Source organism: Notamacropus eugenii, chromosome 6 (genome assembly GCF_028372415.1).
Source record: "Notamacropus eugenii isolate mMacEug1 chromosome 6, mMacEug1.pri_v2, whole genome shotgun sequence".
Classification (NCBI taxonomy): Eukaryota; Metazoa; Chordata; class Mammalia; order Diprotodontia; family Macropodidae; genus Notamacropus; species Notamacropus eugenii.
Window position 1 is genome coordinate 159,341,408 of NC_092877.1, and position 21,305 is coordinate 159,362,712.

The 21,305-nt window shown below is 36.0% G+C and overlaps 1 protein-coding gene across 11 annotated transcripts in view; it reads left to right on the forward strand.

Annotated features, from left to right (window-relative positions):
- RAPGEF2 (Rap guanine nucleotide exchange factor 2) overlaps positions 1–21,305 on the forward strand; it is a 336,200-nt gene that overhangs the window by 292,939 nt on the left and 21,956 nt on the right. For all 11 annotated transcript variants that reach the window (XM_072621383.1, XM_072621386.1, XM_072621387.1 and 8 more), the window contains 9 exons: positions 7,653–7,805; positions 8,436–8,600; positions 10,064–10,171; positions 10,271–10,474; positions 10,591–10,699; positions 11,016–11,262; positions 16,387–16,544; positions 18,287–18,527; positions 20,058–20,441. In XM_072621383.1, the coding sequence (XP_072477484.1) occupies positions 7,653–7,805; positions 8,436–8,600; positions 10,064–10,171; positions 10,271–10,474; positions 10,591–10,699; positions 11,016–11,262; positions 16,387–16,544; positions 18,287–18,527; positions 20,058–20,441 (1,769 nt within the window). The remainder of the gene's footprint in view (positions 1–7,652; positions 7,806–8,435; positions 8,601–10,063; positions 10,172–10,270; positions 10,475–10,590; positions 10,700–11,015; positions 11,263–16,386; positions 16,545–18,286; positions 18,528–20,057; positions 20,442–21,305) is intronic.

Here is a 21,305-nt window from a genome sequence, read left to right on the forward strand (position 1 = left end):
GATGGTGGAGTGAGAGCAACTACTCATCTAAGCTCTTAGACAAACTCCTTCAGATACCTCTAAAAAGAGAATCTGACCAAATTTTGGAGGGGCAGAATTCAGTAGGAAACAGACTGTGGCAGATTCACAATCCAGGACAGACTGGAAGATCAATGGGCATGTTCTGTTCCATGGGGGCGGAGGAACACACAGTGTACAGCGTGGCATGTCCCCACTGTGGCAGGACTAAGCAAGAAGCCCTGGGTGGTCTGAGATAGTGGCTATGGAATCTCAGGCATATCATCCCAGAACAGGAGTCCAGCAGAACTAAGCAAGTTAGAGCCATGGAGTCCCACATATCTTCAGCGGCTGCTCCTAAGACTATCAGCCCACAGATTAAATGTCTGTAAGTCACCTACTGGAACATCCAGGAGCCGAAAGGGTGGAGTGATCGGTAAATGCTCTCTCCCTCTCCCCTTGTTGACCTTGAGAGAACCATAAAATATTTTTCCAGAAGAATCCTGGATCAATGGGATCAGTAGAAGGGGCAAACAGTCTTGTAGCACGTGAGGTTAGGAAAATCACTAAGGAAGAACCCTCTTGCTGTGGCGGAAGGGGACCAGTGCAGGACCAGAGCTATCCCAGACAGCCCCACCTCAGAGAACAGGGAGGAAATCTGGAGCCCCAGGGGAGTGGATCCCTGCAGCCACCAACACCAGGACCCCAGGTGTACCTCAGCACCCCAGGGGAAACAGAAAGACACTAGGGCAGCCAGGATCACCAACTGCGGAGCTTGCCTGTACTCTAGCTCAGTAGAAGAGACCTCCCATGGCCAGACCACCCCTCCCCCATACTTAACAACCTAGCTCCAGGGAAAATCCAGGGAAACGCAAAAAGACTTCACCTGGCCTCTGCTTTCTTACACCAGCCAGCTCAGCACCAGGTAAGCTGTAGCACTTTAGCTTCTAGCTGAAAGAACTAGAGGCCACAGCACACAAAGCCTCATCATCATGAGTAAGAAGCAAAGCAGAAAAGAAAAGACCATAGAATCTTTCTGTGGGGACAAGGACCAAAACACGAATACCAAAGAGGTCAGCACTGAGACTGTACTCTCATCTGAATCTTCAGAAGGGACTATGAACTGGTTGCAAGCACAAAGAGCACTCTTGCAAGAGCTGAAGAGAGATTTTAAAAGCCAAAATAGAGGAATAGAAGAAAAACTGATAATGATTTTTAAAGTATGAAAAAAGAATTCACTGAAGAGAACAGCTCCTTACAAAGGAAAATTGGTCAAATGGGAAAGGCAGCACAAAACTTGAGAAAATTGGACAGATGGAAAAGGAAGCACAAAACCTAATTGGGAAAATTGGCCAAATGGAACAGGAAGTACAAAGACTAACTGGAGATAATAATTCCTTCAAAGGAATAATTGGACAGATGAAAAAGGAGATGCAAAAGTTAATTGAAGAAAGCAATTTGATAAAAATTAGAATTGGGCAAGTAGAAGCTAATGACTCTATGAGACATGAAGAATCACTTAAACAAAATCTAAAGAATGAAATTATAGATGACAATGTAAAATATCTCATTGGAAAAAGAACTGATCTGAAAAATAGATCCAGGAGAGAAAAATCTAAGAATTATTGGCCTACCAAAAAGCCATGATGAGAAAAAAGAGCCTGGACAATATCTTCCAAGAAATCATCAAGGAAAATTGTGCAGAAGTCCTAGATCCAGAGGGTGAAATAGCCATCAAAAGAATCCACCATTCACCTCCTGAAAGGGATCCCAAACTAAAAACACCAAGGAATATCATTGCCAAATTCCAGAACTGTCAAGTGAAGGAGAAAATACTCCAGGCAGCCAGAAAGAAACCATTCAAATATTGAGGAACTACAGTCAGGATCACACAGGACCTTGCAGCTTCTACATTAAAACAATTGGAATATGATATTTCATAAGGTAAAGGAGCTGGGACTACTACTGAGGATCAGCAAAGTTAAGCATAATATTTTAGGCAAGGAGATGGACATTCAGTGAAATAAGGAATTTCCAGACCTTCCTGATGAAAAGACAAGAGCTCAATAGAAAATTCAGTCTTAAAACACAGGTCTTAAGAGAGGTGTAAAAAGGTAAACGGGGGAAAAGAAACTTGTTATTCAATATGGGCAAACTGTTTACATCTCTATAAGGGAAGACAATACTTATTAATCTTGAGAATTGTATATTTATTATGAAATATAAAAGGGATATATGTAGGTAGAGGGAGTTAGTATAAAATAAATTATGTGATGATAAAAATGTGACTTAAGGGTGCAAAGGGATTGTAATGGGAGATGGAAAAAGGAGGAGGCAGAAAATGATAAATTACAACATAGGAAGAGGCACAAAATTACATTACAGTAGAAGGAAAGAGGGGAAGGAGATAAGCATTGTTTGAGATTTACTCTCATCTGATTTTGGTTCAAGGAGAGAACAACAAACTTAATTAAGTATATAAATCTAACTAGCCCTTTAGGCAGTGGGAGGGGAAGGAGAAAAAGAGGGGAGGCTAAAAGGGAGGGAAGAAGTAGTAAGGGTAAAGGGGAGTAAAAGGGAGGGAGACTGAAAGAAGGAAGGGAAAACTGCGAAAGGTGGTGTTCAAAAATTAAAACTATTGTGAAGGGGAAGGGAGAAGGGAACTAAAAGCACGAACAGTGGGAAAGAGGATAGAGGGAAAGACACAGATTGTAATCATAACTGTGAATGTGAATGGAATGAACTCTCCCAGAAAATGGAGACAGATAACAGAATGGATTAAAAATCATATTCGAACAATATGTTGTTTACTAGAAACACATTTGAAATGGGGGCATACACACAGGGTAAAGGTAAAAGGATGGAGCAGAATATATTGTGCTTCAGCTGATGTAAAAAAAGCAGGGGTAGCAATCCTAATCTCAGACAAAGCAAAAGCAGAAATAGATCTAATCAAAAGAGATAAGGAAAGAAACTATATCCTGCTAAAAGACACCATAGACAATGAAGCAATATTATTGCTTCATATATGCTCCAAGTGGTGTAGCATCCAAATTCTTAAAGAAGTTAAGGGAGTTACAGGAAGAAATAGACAGCAAAACTATGCTAGTGAGGGTCGTCAACCTCCCCCTCTCTGTGCTTGCTAAGTCTGACCTCAAAATAAACAAGAAAGAAGTTAAGGAAGAGATTAAGGCTCTGGATAAGGTAGGTATGATAGATCTCTGGAGAAAATTGAAGGGGAATAGAAAGGAGTATAGCTTTTTCTCAGCAGTCCATAGCACATATACAAAAATTGACTATGTACTAGAGCATAAAAACATGACAATCCAGTGCAGAAAGGCAGAGATAGTGAATGCATCCTTCTCAGACCATAATGCAATAAAAATTATATATAATAAAAGGCCATGGAAAGATAGATCTAAAATTATTTGGAAACTAAATAATCTAATCCTAAAGAATGAGTGAGTTAAACAACAAATCACAGAAACAATCACCAACTTCATTCAAGAAAATGACAATAATGAGACAACCTATCAAATCTTATGGGGTACTGCAAAAGCAGTTCTTAGGGGAAGTTTTATATCTTTGCATGCCTACATGAATAAAGTAGAGAAAGAGGAGATCAATGAATTGGGCATGCAGCTGAAAAAACTAGAAAAAGAACAAATTGAAAGTTTCTATTGTCACACTTAACTATAAGTTGAAAAAATCCATTGGTATAGATTTGTCTGTCCATTTACTCATGGAATGATAACAAGTAGCTCAAAGAGAAATAGAATTTATGGTAATATTTATCTTGTTGAGTAACTTCATTATTAGTGTATATCATGGAAAAAAATAACAACATAGTTTAAATGAAATAGTTATATCAAGCTTTGGTAGAGAGACTAAATAGTCAATTCTCATTTATCCATTGTGTGGCAGTGAAGGAAAAAAAAGCAGATAATCTCTGAAATCTTCTGTATTTATATTTTCAGAGTCTTCTGAGTGTTCTTAAGAATTTAATTCCTTAAAAATATTAATGAATTATTGATGGAATCCTAAATCAAAAAAGAAGAGAAATTATCCAGTTTCTCAATACAAATTACAGATCAGCTTTTCTCAGATCCCTATCAGGGAGATCTTGGGAAGGTGAATTTGGCTGAGTTGCCATATTCACCTGTTAATGAAAAGGAATGACATTTATTTTTTAAGTGGTTAAAATAATAGAGTGAGGCATGTGGTTGTGTTTCAATGTATCAGATGGAAATGTTAAATGAAATAATCAGTTGCAATCTAAAATAACATTAGGTAGGTCAAACACATAAAACGTGTCTGGGAAAAGCAAAGTTTTGAGGTATTTTGTCATGCTTCTGTACTTCAGAAGTTTCTTGATTGACAAGTTTTTATTTTTATTTTTTATTTTTAGTATGATTGAGTTAAAAAAATAAATAGCTATTGAAAGCTTCTTTTTCTGTTGTACTCTCAGTGAATGAACACTCAGCCCATCATAATTAAGTATGATCTAGTGGATGGGGCACAGGACTTGGATTCAGGGAGAACTGGGTTCAGATTCTGGCTTAGATACTTACTAGCTGTGTGACCCTGAGAAAGTCAGTTCATGTCTCTGTGCTTCACCTTTCTCATCTATAAAAGTTAGGAGTTTCCACTTGGTGACCTATTGTGGTTCCTTACAGCTTTAAACCTACTATCACCATGAGATAGTCCTTGAGTCAGAACCTTAACTTACACTGCCTTACATGGGATAGGACAATTGTACCTGTGTATGTAAGTAGGACTTCGTTGTACTTCTTTAGATTAAACGTTAGGCATGTCTTCTTTCTGACTTAAGACATGGCATGTAGATACTATTTTTTTCTTGTTACATTTATAGTTATGTGCTTGTGTTTGTGGAGTTTTGGGTGGGGAGGTGGGGAGTTCCCTCTCTTCTTTTGTTTCTTCTTGGCTCTTTTCCTAAGATCTGCTTTTTTCCTGGCCTGGTTTGGTGTGGAGGGTAAGGTCAGAATGGATTGTAAGCAACCTGTGTGTAGCCCCATTGACTCCATATTGCATTTTTATATACACAGCTTTTCCTCTCCTTTCCCATGCTTCCTCTTCTATTTTTTTTCTTCCTTCCTTTTTTCTTCTTCACTACCTATGTCTTAGGCCTTCCAGTGATATCCCAGGGCCATTGCTTAGCCTTCAAATGGGAAGTCAGTACTTGGATACTTGTGTCAACTACTAGGTAGGAACTTTCCTCTTGGAGAGATGGAAAGTACCAGGCCAAATAGATCTATCTGGCCTCATTAAATTGGTGTATTATATTCATCTCTTCCTGGGCATTTTAATTTAAAAAATATTTTCTGAATCTGAAAGCAAGTTTACAATGGATAATTGAGAGTTGAGCATAATACCTCTTTAACATATATTAGTTTATTTTATTATTTTGTCACATCGTTTTTTCCTCCAAAGGACATCATCATTTTGAATCAAGGAATTATTTAAACATTTATTGGTCTCAAACTATCTAATTACCAAGGACCAACCAAGCTCAAACAATATTTTCATGCAATAATACCTCTTGTCTAAGTATAATACCTTATTTTCAAAATCAGTTTTGATGGACAATTATAACTAGAAGCATAATTCATTTTTGTTACTTTTCTTCTCATTTTGAGAACTGCTCATGTTTAATAAATAATATTAATAAATGTATTAGAAGGGATCAATACATCTTTTCAAGATGAAATTAGATTGTTTTCAACTAAAATGCCATTTTTTCTGTCATTGCATATGCTCCTCTATCAGGTTGTTATAGAGTAAATAAAGTCATATTTGGCAGTAAAAAAAATATGCCTAGAAACCACTGTGGATTTGATTTTAACCATTTATATTTAATTCACTAAGTAGGAAGACCCAGTTCAGTTCATTTCTCTGCTTGTACTGCTTTATATTAATATTCTATAAATCAGATGTATGGTTTTCCCTTAGAAGGTACAGTTGGAGGCAGTCATGTGTTTTAATAATTTTATAAATTTAATTTGTCATGCCAAAAAAACCAGGATTGATGACTTTGCTATTTTATTTACACAAAAACTAAGGTAAATATTTTTGTAACTATCAATAAGTAAAACCTCTCCAATCCCATAAATTGTTCCTGGATATCTCAGTGATATTTTTATTGACTCCTCTGTCAGAAAGATGACCAGCATCACCAAAAAAGAGACACAACTTATTTTTATAAAATATCATTCATATGTTGGTATTTGGTAAAATATATTTTGAAATAACTTTTAGAATATTAAACTATTGTAGTTATGTTAATTTAAAAAATAAGTAGGTTGTCTCAGCCAGTCAGTATGGAAAACTTATGGACAACCTTGACATTAAATCCAAGTCTTCACTTGTTATTCATAGGTTGATAGAGAATGATGAACTTTCCCTTTTCCATTCTCAAATGATTTCATGATTTAGAATAAATTAGTCCAAATGAAGAAAACTAATTTTTTAAACCCTGCTAAGGACTATTCAGTTATTCAAAGCTAGGTTATCACTTCAGTGCTCTGTGAATCCAAATTCTTCAAGTGACTTTCATCCCACCAGTGGGATTGTCTTTAAGTACAATCTTACCCAAAAAAACCCATTATTTCTTGAATAGTTTATCCTTATCTCTGAAATGCATTATAGTTGGCAACAGAGGGAAATTATTCTTGTATGTCTGTATCACAACCAGCTCTTCTCTTCCCCACCCCACCTCCCGCTCTCCTGTCTACTTTAGGAATGACCTTGGCACAGAGTATGAGCTTGAAATAATTATGAGCTTTATTGCCTGTTTTCAAAACTCTCTGCAGAGGTTACATAAATATATAGTTTTAGATGGATATTACTTGAAATTTATAATCTCTCTTATCTTTTAACTTTAATGTAATCTTCATGGAAGGTATGTTTGTTTTTTTGTTCTGTTTGAATTGATCACTCTACAAATATTTGTTAAGCATCTTCTGTGTGTCAAGCATGGTACAGCATCTTATAGTGGAAAGAGATAGTTTTCCCCCTCCCTTTCCCTTCCTTCCTTCCTTCCTCCCTCCTTTTTTCCCTTCCTCCCCCTTTCCCTCCCTTCTTTCCTTTCTTCCAGTTCTCCTCTACTTCATTCTTGATCCAGCTTCTCCCATATGTCTCTTTCTACTTCCTCTTGTCCACATCCTCTCAGCTGCTAATTTATGCAAAAGGAAGGATGGTCTACATGAAAGATTTTGATCTCTTACCACTGCGCAATATAGTTTAAGATGGAAAATGCTGGAGTAGACAATGACTAAAATCATAAAAAATTCATTTTATGCTTATCCATTTTAAACTTTTTTATATGATTAGTACATAAATTATATACTCTTGAAGAAGTAATCTTAAAACAGTTAGCAAATAAAATTTAACAGAAACTTTTGTTAATAGCTCTGTAATTATTAAAAATACTTCTGTAGAATTCTTGTTGGAAGTTTTCTCAAAGTAAAAAAAATCAATACGTACAAAACAACCGTCCATAGAAAATAATATTTAAGTGTATTGTGTAAGATACCCTTGCTTGAAATTTCTGGTCTAAATAACTTTAAGATTTTATTATCAATTTATCTAAACTCTTTGAAAGCTTTTTATTAATAATGCTTGGTGATGTCTTCCAGTTTGTCTGCATAGCCCAGCAGGATTACTGCCGCATTCTCAATCAGGTAGAAAAGAACATGCAAAAAGTAGAAGAAGAAGGAGAGATAGTTATGGTGAAAGAACACCGAGAACTTGACCGTACTGGAACAAGAAAAGGTCACATTGTCATTAAGGTAATAAAAAAAAAGGAAACCCAAAAAAGCTGACTATTCTGCTGAGTTATTTAAATATTAAATAGTTCAGCTCTGCCTAAGATTTTATATTCTTGGCATTATTTAAATTTAATTGCCCCTTAAAAAAAATTTTTCAAGTACTTACTTATGTGCAAGGTACTTTTCTAGATTTAAAAAAAATTACAATGCCTATGCTTAACGACCTTATATTCTAAACCAGAGATGTCAAACCATGGGGCCAACACGCAATACTTAAGACTAAAATGCAATTCAGAAATGTTTAGCAAAATGAATTTAAAAATATAGATATAGAACATAGATAATGTTAATATGTGGTTTTTAAGTTTGTAGGTATCTTTATGTACAGTTTAGTGGCCCCCCTTTAGATTTGAATTTGATACCATTATGACTTCACATTAAAACTATAGAAGAAATCCTCATTTCTTTGTTGACTAGCAATTTTAGATTTTTTATTTATTGAAGCTGATAACTTGTATTTTACCATATCAGAGTTTGGTCACCAGTTGATCCTTTCTAGATTTGTGGACACAGCTAATGGATGAAATGAATTTTCTGCTATGCATATAAGATACTACTCATGCATGACAAATATTTCCTTATTTATTGTAGGGCACTTCAGAAAGGTTGACAATGCACTTGGTTGAAGAACATTCAGTGGTGGATCCAACATTTATAGAGGATTTCCTACTGACCTACAGGACCTTTCTTTCTAGCCCAATGGAAGTTGGGAAAAAGTTATTGGAGTGGTTCAATGACCCTAGCCTCAGGGATAAGGTTGGAAAACAATTTTTGCATCACTTTTTAAATTCCAAATATTTAAGTAAAAGAAACTCTCTCTCTCTCTCTCTCTCTCTCTCTCTCTCTCTCTCTCTCTCTCTCTCTCTCTCTCTATGTGTGTGTTCCTTATGCCAGTTAACTTCAGATGGGTCTTTATCCAAACTTTATCAAAAATGTTCATTCCAAGTTCTTGGATGATTTTGCAGCCACAAATGGCATCAATATAATTATTATGGAAAGCAATTCAACTTTTGAGAATAAACTTTAGGAGACAGTCAAATCTGTAACGTTTTAGAAAAGGGGCAGTTGACCCTTTTTTTGGCATCATGGATGTCTTTGGCATTCTAGGGTAACATATGGACCCCTTTTCAGAATGGCATTCTTAAATGCATAAAATAAAATGCACAGGATTCCAGAAGAAATGGCTTATATTGAAATGGTTACACACACACACAGAATATGAAATGAATTATATTGAAAGAGTTACGTGTGTGTCCATGCACATGCGCGCACACACACACGGTACCCAGGATATGAACATCACATTATATACAATAATCTATAATGATTAATGTGATACTGAAGATAAGAAAGAAACAGTTCAGAGCATCTAGGTGGTACTGTGGATAAAGCACTGGACCTGATGTCAGGAAGACCTGAATTCAAATCTGGTCTCACTCACTTACAAGCAGTGTGATCCTGAGCATGTCACTTAAACTGTCTACCTCAATTTACTTATCTGTCAAATGCAGATAGTAACAGATACCTCCAAGGATGTGAAGATAAAACGAGACTCTTTGTAAAGTGCTGTGCAGACCTTGAAGCACTTAGTAAATCTCTTTATCATCATTCTCATGGTGGTGGTGGTAACGTTGATGATGTTGATGCCAGGCTTCTGTTGGGTGCTGGATCAAGAACAAAGTAGAGTTGTTCCCCTTGGCAAGGAGGAGAGGATGGAAGATAAAAAAAGAGTAGAATTTGGAGTGGGTTAGACAGAGTCTCTTGGAGATATCCTTTATTTGAACAATATGGTAGAAGGTGAGGTCCTTCATTGAGGAGAAAGGAGATGAAAAGAGAGGGAGAGCAGCACAGGAAGTCCTGGAGAGAAGAAAGTTTGAACTAACCACTTCACTGAAGAATGTCGAACAGTTGTTCAGGGAAGAATAAAAGAGTTATAGTGTCCCTCTGTGGCAATGTATCATCTATTCTTTCTCCCCAGGACCTCTCTATCATCCTTACTTAGAGGCTTCCCTATGAAAATAATTGGCAAGCCATTTACTCCATGAAAACATGTTTCTTAGAAAGAAAAACTATCTTTCTAGACATAGGAATTTTTATGGGATTTTAGGTGGGTAAATTTCTAAATTTTGAATTTAAAACTAACATCTGGAGATTTTTCTGGCAATACAGTTAAACTTAAATAAGGAGGAAAACTTACTCAAGAATGTATTGACTTACAGGTTACACGGGTAGTGCTGTTGTGGGTGAATAATCACTTCAATGACTTCGAAGGGGATCCTGCTATGACTCGATTTCTAGAGGAGTTTGAGAACAATTTGGAGAGAGAGGTAAGATGAATGATTTTCCCATGGCTGTGTTTCAGGTATTCATTTTTGCCAGCATAGTAATCTTTTTATATTTATGCAACCCCTTTTGAACTCTTGCAGAAAATGGGTGGACATCTGAGGCTATTAAATATTGCGTGTGCAGCTAAAGCTAAACGGAGATTGATGACACTCACAAAGCCTTCACGGGAAGCTCCTTTACCTTTCATTTTGCTTGGAGGTTCTGAGAAGGGATTTGGTATCTTTGTGGATAGTGTGGATTCAGGTAGCAAAGCAACAGAAGCAGGCTTGAAGCGTGGGGACCAGGTATGCTAAAATAAACCCCAACTTTAGCTTGAAAAGCAGAATCCCTTTTCCCCTAATTAAACATATTTGCTCTCATAGTGTCATAGACTTAAAACATTTTGTAATTTTATTTTCAGATTTTAGAGGTAAATGGTCAAAATTTTGAAAATATTCAGCTTGCAAAAGCCATGGAAATTCTGAGAAATAATACACATTTATCTATCACTGTGAAAACCAACTTATTTGGTAAGTGTTTCAGATGTCTGCCTTTCCTTCCTTGTCTTTGAAGAGGTCCATTCCTTTAAAGATCTCTTCAGAAACGATAATGATTTCAATTATATAGGGCATTCATGCTTAACCCTTCTTAGGGCTTTACTTTAAAAGAATAGGCTATGGAATATGTTGAATGATCTGGGAATTAAAATGCAGATCCATTGACTTAATGTGAACCATCTTGTGAACTATCTTCCCCAGACATGTTGCGTTTTCCCTATGGGGTTGGGCAGCAGGACTGTGAGATTTTACAATCTTTGTGGTTTGGGTTTTGTTTCTTTCAATATAGTGTTTAAAGAACTTTTAACAAGATTATCAGAGGAGAAAAGAAATGGTGCCCCTCACCTCCCTAAGATTGGAGATATTAAAAAGGCTAGTCGCTACTCTATCCCAGATCTTGCGGTAGACGTGGAACAGGTGATGGGACTTGAAAAAGTAAATAAGAAAAGCAAAGCCAACACCGTTGGAGGAAGGAACAAGCTAAAAAAGATACTTGACAAGACTCGCATCAGTATCTTACCACAGAAACCATATAAGTAAGTGCCAGGGTTTTCATTTTCTGCATAAATGGTACTTTAATGTGTGTGAGGAACCATGGTACAGTTTTGAAATAGTTTTATGAACACATGAGGGCATTCTAGTGTGCACAAGAACAGAGCTGGTACATTTCCAGATTTCATCTCTGAGACATCTACTGTCTTAATAGAGATATAAAGAGTATAATTAGATTTCTGCCCCCAGTTATTTTACCCGTATGCCTTTTTTCTAAAGTTAAATGTGACTAGAAAGGCAGCTTGGTCTACTGACTAGGGGGTGGGCTTGATTTCAGGTCCCATCTGATATAAATATTGACTGTGAGATGCTTGGGCAAATCACCCAACCTCTCAATGCCCTGAACAGTTTTCTCAAAGTATATTGTGTATTGGCATTCATAAAACGAATTTGTGAACTTTAAGTTTCCTGTGCCAACAGAATCATGAGTGATTTATTTACAAAAAAACTTTTGTTTCATAGACTCCTCATTTGGGCTCTTTACATTAAAAATTTGTAGGGATGTATGCAAAGGCAGAGGGCCTTAATGCCTATTCTGTGTATTTAGAAATATGGAAATGAAATATGGTTTTTGAAATTAAAAAATCAGTTTTGCCAGAGACCAAGTCATTCTGGGTAGCTGAGATTTTTTCTTCTTATTATTAAAGACTGAATTGAACTTTAAAGTGTCCCTTAAATGCTATAGTGCTTAATTTTAACTTTTGAGGCTGTTAGGTGGTAAAGTAGATACAGAGCACTAGGACTGAAATCAGGAAGATCTGAGTTCACATCTGATTTAAATACTTGACAGCTAGCTGTGTGACCCTGGACAAGTCACTTAACCTCTGTCTGCCTCAGTTTCCACATTGTAAAATGGGAATGATAATAACACCAACTACTTTCCAGGATTGTTTTAAGGATCAAATAAAATAATATTTGTAAAGCTCTTAGCACAGTGCCTGGCACTTAGTAGGTGCTGTATAAATACTTATTCCCTTCTCTCCTTTTTAATGGAAATATTCTAAAATATATTATGCATATACTGTTTTGTGGCTTAGCTTTTAAGACATTGTATTGAGATGTAGTTTTCTGTCTGATCTGTTTCCCCAACTGTCCCGCTTGCCACTCATCGCTAGTGTTATTCCCTCTTCCTTTTATCACATCCTCGCTTCCCCTGTTGTGGCTTCTCCTCTTCCCCCACCATCCCCCAGCACAATACAGCTGTCACATGCCTTCTAGGGTAAGCCAGAAAATACATTGGTTCTCAAGGGCAGTGCTGTGGATTTGAACCATCTCCTTTATGATCTGGTTCTTCCTGTTATCTTTAAAAACCACAAAGCAGCAGATGGAACAATTGCGACAGCTGTCTGTGCAGCAGATGTTCATGGGAAGGGTTCCTCTTTGCCTCTGCTTCTCTCTACTGTGCTTCCTTCACACTGGTCTCTACAGTGTCTCTAGCTTTGGGGCTCTGATCGTCTGTACTGTTCCTGGGTATTATTGCTTACCTCTTCTAACTGCTACAAGTGACTACTGCCCCTGTCTCTTGTCTTCTTCTCTCTTCTTTCCCCCCTCCCCCTTTTTTCTTTTTGTCCCATCTCTCTCCTATCTGTTCTCTATTGTACTGTGGTATATTAGGTTGAACTTGGAATCAAAAGTCCTCTGGTCCAGTCCGGGCTCCAAAACTCTCAGGGACTATGGGCAAGTGATTCAGTCCTCTCTGAGTGCAAGTTCCCTCCTCTATAAAACAGGCGTGATGATCTCACAGGGTTAAAGTGAAGGAAGTGTTCTGTTGCAAAGTGACAGGTAGCTGTGAATTCTTGTCTTGTCCATGAAAGGCTGACCTTGGTACCTGCCATCAGCCCATCAAAGTACCCTCTTCCTCCAAACTTTGCTAACCATCCCAGTCATAGTGTTTGTGGTGGAGGCCTTAGGTCTTATGTCTCCTTTCTTGTGCTTGTTCACTCCTTGGTCCTCTGTGTGAGCAATACTGAGCACTTTTCAGAAAGGCTCCAGGGGAGAGAGTGAGGCCCTCCCTCACTTAAATACAGTTCACTTGTAAATCATGACATCTCCTTCCTGAGGTCTTGGCCTTCTTTGAGAATGAAGGACAGACAGTGACAAAAACATGTATAATCTAGGTCAGATTGCTTGCTGTCTTGGGGAGGGGAAGAAGGAAAATTTGGAATTCAGAATCTTATAAAAATGAATGTTGAAAACTATCTTTACATGTAATTGGAAAAAATGAAATGCTGTTAAGTGGGAGGGAAAAAAAATAAGCTCCAGGGGCTCCCTATCACCCATCTCCAGGATCAAATACCAAATTCTCTCTTTGGGGTTTAAAGCCCTTCATAATCTAGCCTCCGCTGTTCCTCTCCTCAACAGTATTTGAAAGAGTGACACTGGCTTCTTTGCTGTTTGTTCCATGAACATGACATTAGATCTCTTTTCTCTGGCTGTTCCCAGTTCCTTGTAAATGCTCTCCTTCCTCTTCTGTACCTCCTGGTTTCCCTGGCTTCCTGAGAGTCTTAGCTAAAATCTCATAGTCCATAGGAGTTCTTTCCCAATTATTTCCTTTTCTCCCTTTTTTTCTTTAGAATTAATTTAAAATTTATTTCTATTTAAAAGCATCCATACTTGCCATCTACCACTTTAAGAGGAAACATTGGTAACCCTTAAGCAAAAACAATGGTGTAACTACTTCAAAAAGTTTGGGAATCAGTGATCTAAAGTAATGATTTGGTTTACATTGTGATATATTAAAGTATTATTAAGATGTGAAAAGAGTTAAATATTTAAAACTGAATAGTTATAGTTATGCAGTGGCAATTTCAGACAATAAAAAACAATCTCATCAGACACATTCTCTTGGAAGCTAAGCTCAAGAAAGAACTTTTCTAAAGTTTGAGAATATTAATGTTTTAGTTGGAACCAATGTAAAATAAGTTATTATTTTTTTAATTTATTAATTTTATTTATTTTCAGTGTTCTACAATCACTACCATATAACTTAGGTTTTTTTGCCCCCTCCCTCCCCGAGACAGCATATAATTTTATATAGATTCTACACATACATTCCTATGAAATACATTTTCACCTTAGCCATGCTGTATAGAAGAATTAAAATGAATGGGAGAAATATATAACAAACCAAAACATAATACAAAAGAATATGATCTGCTACATTCTGTGATTGAATTCCATAGTTCTTTCTCTGGATGTGGAATATTTCCTTTTCTCTTGTATATTGCTTGTTTGTACATATTTGTTTGCTTGTTGTGAGCTCATCTAGGGCAGCTAATGTCTTTTTGAATCTCTATGTATCCCCGCCCCCTGTGCTTCTCACAGTGATTGACACAGAGTTGGTGCTTAAATGCTTACTGAATCAAATGTATGTCCCAGGTTAGCTCAATAACTATTTTTACATATTGGTTTATGATTAGAATATTAATAGCCACTATTCTGTATCATTCAATTTTGAGACATTGATTGAAATTTTATTGTTAAGTTGATTCATTTTAAGGCGTTTTGACTTTTTAAAACATTTTTACAATTGTATGTCTCTTTATATTTGTAGACATAGATGCTTTAAAAAAATTTTGTTATTGACCATCTAATGGCCTAACATTTAATTTAAATAATATTTTATTTTTTCCAGTTACATGTACAGACCATTTAAAAAATTCATTTAAGAAAAATTGGGTTCCAAATTTTCTCCCTCTCTAAAATGTTAGGTTTTATACGTTCAATCACATAAGCATTTCTTTAGTAGTCATGTGGTGAAAGAGGAAACTGATCAAAAGGCAAAAAACAATTAAACAAAAAAAAAAGTGAAAATTGTTTGCTTTGATCTGCATTCAGATTCCTTCAGTTCTTTTTCTGGGTGCGGGTAACATTTTCCATCATGAGAAAGACCTAACATTTTAAAAAAAAAACATTACTTCTTTATAAATGAAATTGCAAGTTAACAGCTTACTTGTTATAGCCTTCCCCAGTATATTTTATGTTAGAACACCTTTCCCATAACTTTCCGTTTCCCTTAAAATATGTAGTGCTCATTTTTCTTCTGGTTATTTTTTAATGGAACAGACATAAATGGCAGATGTCACCATGTCACATGATATTTGGTAACTTACTACATGAAAAATATTATTTTGCAGGAGTCTTGTTTACGTTGCTTAGTTCTTCCTAATTTCTAAACATTCATGGAAAAATCTCCAAGGGATGTTACTAATGATGTACAAATTCAGTGCCATTATTGTTGCCTTTGAGAATGTGACCCCCAAATAGAAAAACTATACCGTGCCATCCTTCTTTCCATAGTTATCTGGAACTGGCCAAAGTCTTAAAAATGGAGATATACCTATTTTTCCCTAGGACATTAAGTAGGTAATTACAGTTTTTACTTATGGGCAAAAAAATAAGTTGAAAAGATTTCAGTATATTTCAGTTATTTCAGAGAATCCAAGAAATTTCAATGTTCATCTCCTAGTTAGCAAAGTGATATGTACAGTCTGTCCATGAGCTACACTGAAATTTCTTACACTAGAATTTTAGGTGATATTCTCTCCTAAGGAATAACTTGGGAGAACTAGTTTGTGACTTTGTGGATCATCTTCTCTTCCTTCTTGTCTTCAAAGAATGAATTATAGAAACGACTTTAGTGACCAGATGTAGAAGTATTTAATTTACCAATTGAAACTGAACAGATATTCCTAATGAGTTTTTCCCACAAATCTATTTTATTCTGTCACCAAATCATATGTTTTCTTTACTATCATGCCATTCTGAGAAATTTGCTTTAATACTAGTCATTTTCTAGTAGTATTAATAGTTATAGTGATAATAACATTTATTGAATACGTATTGTGAGTATGCATGTGTGTGTCTGTCTGTCTGTCTGGTTGGGGAGAATTAAGTCTTAGAGAGTCAGTGTCACAGATGAAAAACAGAAAATTCTGTTGGGTCTAAGTATTAGAGGTACTGAGCATATTAAGTGTATGTATTCATTACAAGTAAATTTTTTATTGTTCAGATTCTGAGATGTAGGTATTATGTATCTGGATAGCTCATAAAAACTGACATAATTTTGAACTGCTGATGTACTGTTTGTTATTTTATTTCTTGTTCAGTGATATTGGAATTGGCCAGTCTCAAGATGACAGCATTGTAGGATTAAGGCAGACAAAGCACATCCCAACGGCATTACCTGTCAGTGGAACCTTATCATCTAGTAATCCTGATTTATTACAGTCACATCATCGCATTTTAGATTTCAATACTACTCCAGGTGAGCACCAAATTCTTTACATTTTGAGTTTTTTTTCTCTATCTGTGCTCTCTATCTTTTCTTTTAATTTCATAAAAGCAACTTTTGGCTATTAACATATAGGAGAATTCCGCCCTTTTGGAAAATCCCCTAAGCAAATGGATGTCATACACCTATTTTTTTCCAAATTAAATTTCAGATACCTTCATGTTGCTGTTATTAAGTACCCCTTAAGAACTGTCTAATTGTTCAATAATATGAAAAAAATACAGAAAATATAGGTTAGTCATCCAAAAGTTTTAGGGAGGGAGTTTGGAAATCAGCAAGATTCATTCACTTGAAAAAGCATTAAAATACAGAGCATGTGGATGGGCTGCATTGTGTTATGTTTAACCTTGTTGGTGACATTGAACTTCTCTGTCTTTACGAGGACCACAGAGGTAAAAATATCACTTGCTGCCCTTTCTAAAACATTACTTTCATTATTAAATATTGTGCCTTTTTAGATTTTGCACTAATTCTTAACCATTCATTTTTTGAAACTTAATTTTGAAATGTTTGTGGTGTTTCAGTAATAATATTTAATCTGATATCTTAGTATTTGAATTTATTTTTAATGATTTTTTTAAATTTCCAGATAACTAGGCTGATCTATTATTTTTATAGTTGGTGACCTTCTCAATGTCCATTACAAACCTTTAGAGTAAGAGTGTTTAACTCTTTTTGTGTACTGGACTCCTTTGGCAATCAGGTGAAACCTATGGATGAACCCCTTCTCAAAATAATGTTTTTAATTGCATATAATACAATTACAATAGAACTAAAGGATTGCTAGTTGAAAGGAAGATAAAATTTCTTTTCTCATCCAAGTTTGTGAGATCTCTGAAGTCTAGTTTCAGACCCCCTGTAGTTCTGTAAATCCCAAATTGAGAACCCCTGTTTTATATAGTCAAGAGCCCTGCTCTTCTATTTGTGTTTTATCCTATTTGCTTTAGAATGAATGTCATTTCATGTGTCTTCTCTTCCCCCTCCCACTACCACAAATGTTTAGCCTATCTTGATAATGCCTTCTCTGGCTATAAATAATATCTCCCTTTTAAAATCTCCCCTGCAGTTCTGGTCAGGCTTCTTTTATGTCAGTATTTATTTTATTTGTGTTTGTTTTATCTTCCCTGTTAGACTGTAAGCTTCTGGGAGAGAGACTATATCTTGCTTCATCTTTTTCACCCCAGAGTCTACCATAGTACTCAACATATAGTCAATGTATTAACTATATGTTTAATAGAATCCAGTAAAAACTTGGATCATAGACCATATTCTGAAAAAACAATTTAAGAGAGATTTGTACTTCAGATATTTGTTCTCGATATCATGAGTTAGCTTTGCTGGGCCAAACTTACATTTATCTTACAACCATTCCTCCTTTGATAATGATGTAATAATAACCCCATTCCAAACCTTGCCAGATCCACTGAAGTACAATTTCATTCCTTTCCTGAATTACTTGACTTTGATTCAGAATGTCTTCCTGCCTAAGGTCATTAGCATATCTTTATGAGAAAGGTTCTTGAATTTGTATATCTTTCATCTGTATATAGATCAAGTCATGAATTTGGGGAAGCACAGGTTGAGGGAAGAAGAAAAAAGATAAGGCATTATTGATCACAGTCAAGGTTTCCTGTATTTCATTTGGCTCCGGCTTGTATCCCTGTATTTCCTGACCCTATAGTGTTCGTGTGTGACTTCTTTTTTCTTTTCTTTAGATTTACCAGACCAAGTTTTAAGGGTTTTTAAGGCAGACCAGCAGAGCCGCTACATCATGATCAGTAAGGACACAACAGCAAAAGAAGTGGTCATTCAGGCCATCAGGGAATTTGCTGTGACTGCCACACCTGATCAGTACTCCTTGTGTGAGGTCTCTGTTACCCCTGAGGGAGTAATTAAACAGAGAAGACTCCCGGATCAGCTTTCCAAACTGGCTGATCGAATACAACTGAGTGGAAGGTAGATAACCACAGAATGTACAACATCATTTTTCCCCCCTGAAGGTTTATGTGTAAATTGCTTCACTTGCTCCAAAATGACTTAGAGTAATCATCCATGATTATCCAGTTGACTTTCTACTATAATTTCCTCCCCTTTCAGTTTTCAGAGAGATGCTAGCGTGGAGTAATCTTATAAATGTGCACATTTGCCAGCCCTTCCCCTTATTTTTTTTTAAACAGCCTTCCTCACCCTGGAATTGTTTCATAACTAATAAAATAAATTGATTATACATTCTATGGTATTCTTCTGACATAAATAATTACCTGCCCTGGGAAAATATGCAAATAGCAAGACTGATTTTAATACATAATCCAAGAAGGGCACCCAGTATTCCATATCCATCTATTCTCTTTAGGGGAAGTACCCTAGGAAAACTTCTTATAAATCCATGATACCCATGAATAGTTTCATTTTTCAAAAAAAAAATATATGTTAACCCTGTCATTGCTGAAGTACACGTGCAGCCAAATTTATTTAAAGAAATAGTATCAGGGCTGCATGAAAAGAATTTCTAGAAGTCAGAAATCTTTAGTTCTTGCCCTGTCAATAACTAGTCATGTAATTAATGCACACCTCAGTTTTCACACCTTAATAATGGGAATGATCATAACAATCCTTGACCTTTGTTATAGCCCCTTATAGTTTACAGTGGCTTTGTATGCATTATTTTAATTTGTGCAATAATAATTTGCTGCACTTTGCTTACAGGGTTATCAAATCAGCTACTGAAGCCTTGATATTTTCTAGTCTTTGGAAAATCTCTATTAAAGGGGCAAGATATAAGATGCTTGGTGTTTCAGTAAAATAAAATAAGCCTGAGTTCCTCTCAGGTGAAATTCCCTTATATTGAATTTGCCTATTGTCAGATAGTAAGATTTTGGTCTTTGAGACCAGGATGGTAATTACCTGCCCTACTGCATAAAACTCCTTGGAGATCTTAGTTTCACTTTCTTTCATTGGTTGAGAAAAGGGGAAACAATACAGACAATCCTACTGCCAAAATGCCTCCTGTTTTGGATGCTAAGGCCAAAAAAAAAAAAAAATGCTTTGAATCTTGTTTACTACCCTATGGTCAGAACATTCTTTCCAGCTGAGAAAACCAGAATGAGGCCCAGGGAGATCCACTTCAAAAGCTTCCCTGCCTCCTTCCTCAGAGCCTTCAACCTTGGTTCATTTGAATGAGAATAACTTTCAATTACATTAGGAGAGAAGGTAATAGAGGAAATTAAGTAAAGGAAGGAGAAAGAAATGGGGTAAAGGAGGTAATTACTGTCATTTCAAAAGCAAATTCAATTTGATTTGTTAGTCAAAAATTGCTGCCAGTGTCTATGTGGCATCATTATCTGTTGAGTGAGAAAACTGGCATATTTACTCCTGGAGTTGAAAATTGTTGTCTAGAGTCCCAGATGAATTTTCTTTGGAGTTCTTTCATAAAATAGCGAATTATTTTCTCCAAGGATTATTGCATTGATGTTTTATTTCACATAGGTATTATCTGAAAAACAACATGGAGACAGAAACACTTTGTTCAGATGAAGATGCTCAGGAGTTGTTGCGAGAAAGTCAGATTTCCCTCTTGCAGCTCAGCACTGTTGAAGTCGCTACACAACTCTCCATGAGGAATTTTGAGCTTTTTCGTAACATTGAACCCACGGAATATATCGATGATTTGTTTAAGCTCAAATCAAAGACGAGTTGTGTAAATCTGAAAAAATTTGAGGAAGTTATTAACCAGGAAACATTTTGGGTGGCATCTGAAATCCTGCGAGAGACCAACCAGCTAAAGAGGATGAAGACAATTAAACATTTCATCAAGATAGCATTACACTGTAGGGAATGCAAGAATTTTAACTCAATGTTTGCAATCATCAGGTAAGAGGATGAAGGTGGTTTTGTCTGTCTTCAGATTCAATCCAGTTTACAGATTCAGTCTAATTATCAAACTAAAAATTAAGAAGTATCTGAAAGAATATTCGCAGTATAGCTTCACTGGGTTTGATTGGTTAATTGAATAACTGAACTACTTGTCATCTCTTTCTCTGGCTTATGATCTTGGAGTTAATGGTCTTATTAAAACAAATTTAGGCTTTCAAGACCTATGAGAAAACAGAAAGTGAAATGGTGTAATGTATTAAAGATCTTCTAAGTAGAAGAATTTACATACTATAGAATTGACTCTAAATTACAGATATATTGCTGAAGTCATCATTATTAATATTTCACTTACTATGTAGAATGTGATCATTTTTACTACAAAATATTCACTGGCATTGTTATATTTAACTTCACCTGAACTCCTACTCCTAGGCCTTAAAGTGCCATAGAGGTAGCCCTGGGTTCTTGGAGCCATGAAACATGAGTAGGGTGACGTCACAGAGTAAGTGCTAGACATGGAGTTAGTACAGAGCCCGGTGGAAATTGCTACTTCAGCTCTTATCGTGGTATGATCCTAAATAAATCATTTCACCACTGTGCCTTAGTCTCTTCATTTATAGAACAGGGATAATGGTATTTCCACTGCCTTCTTTGGAAGAGTGATGTGAGGCCAGTGCTTGGTAAATGTTAAAGTTTTATTGCAATATGAGTTATGACCAAATTAGAGTATGTCACTGCACTCTGTGTATAGCTAAGCTGGGGAAACTTCATCACCAGAAAATTGGCCAACAGGTGATGATTTTTTTTTTTTTAAATTTTTTTGGCCACAGCAACTCATGGTGGAAGGTTTGCCCACACTAA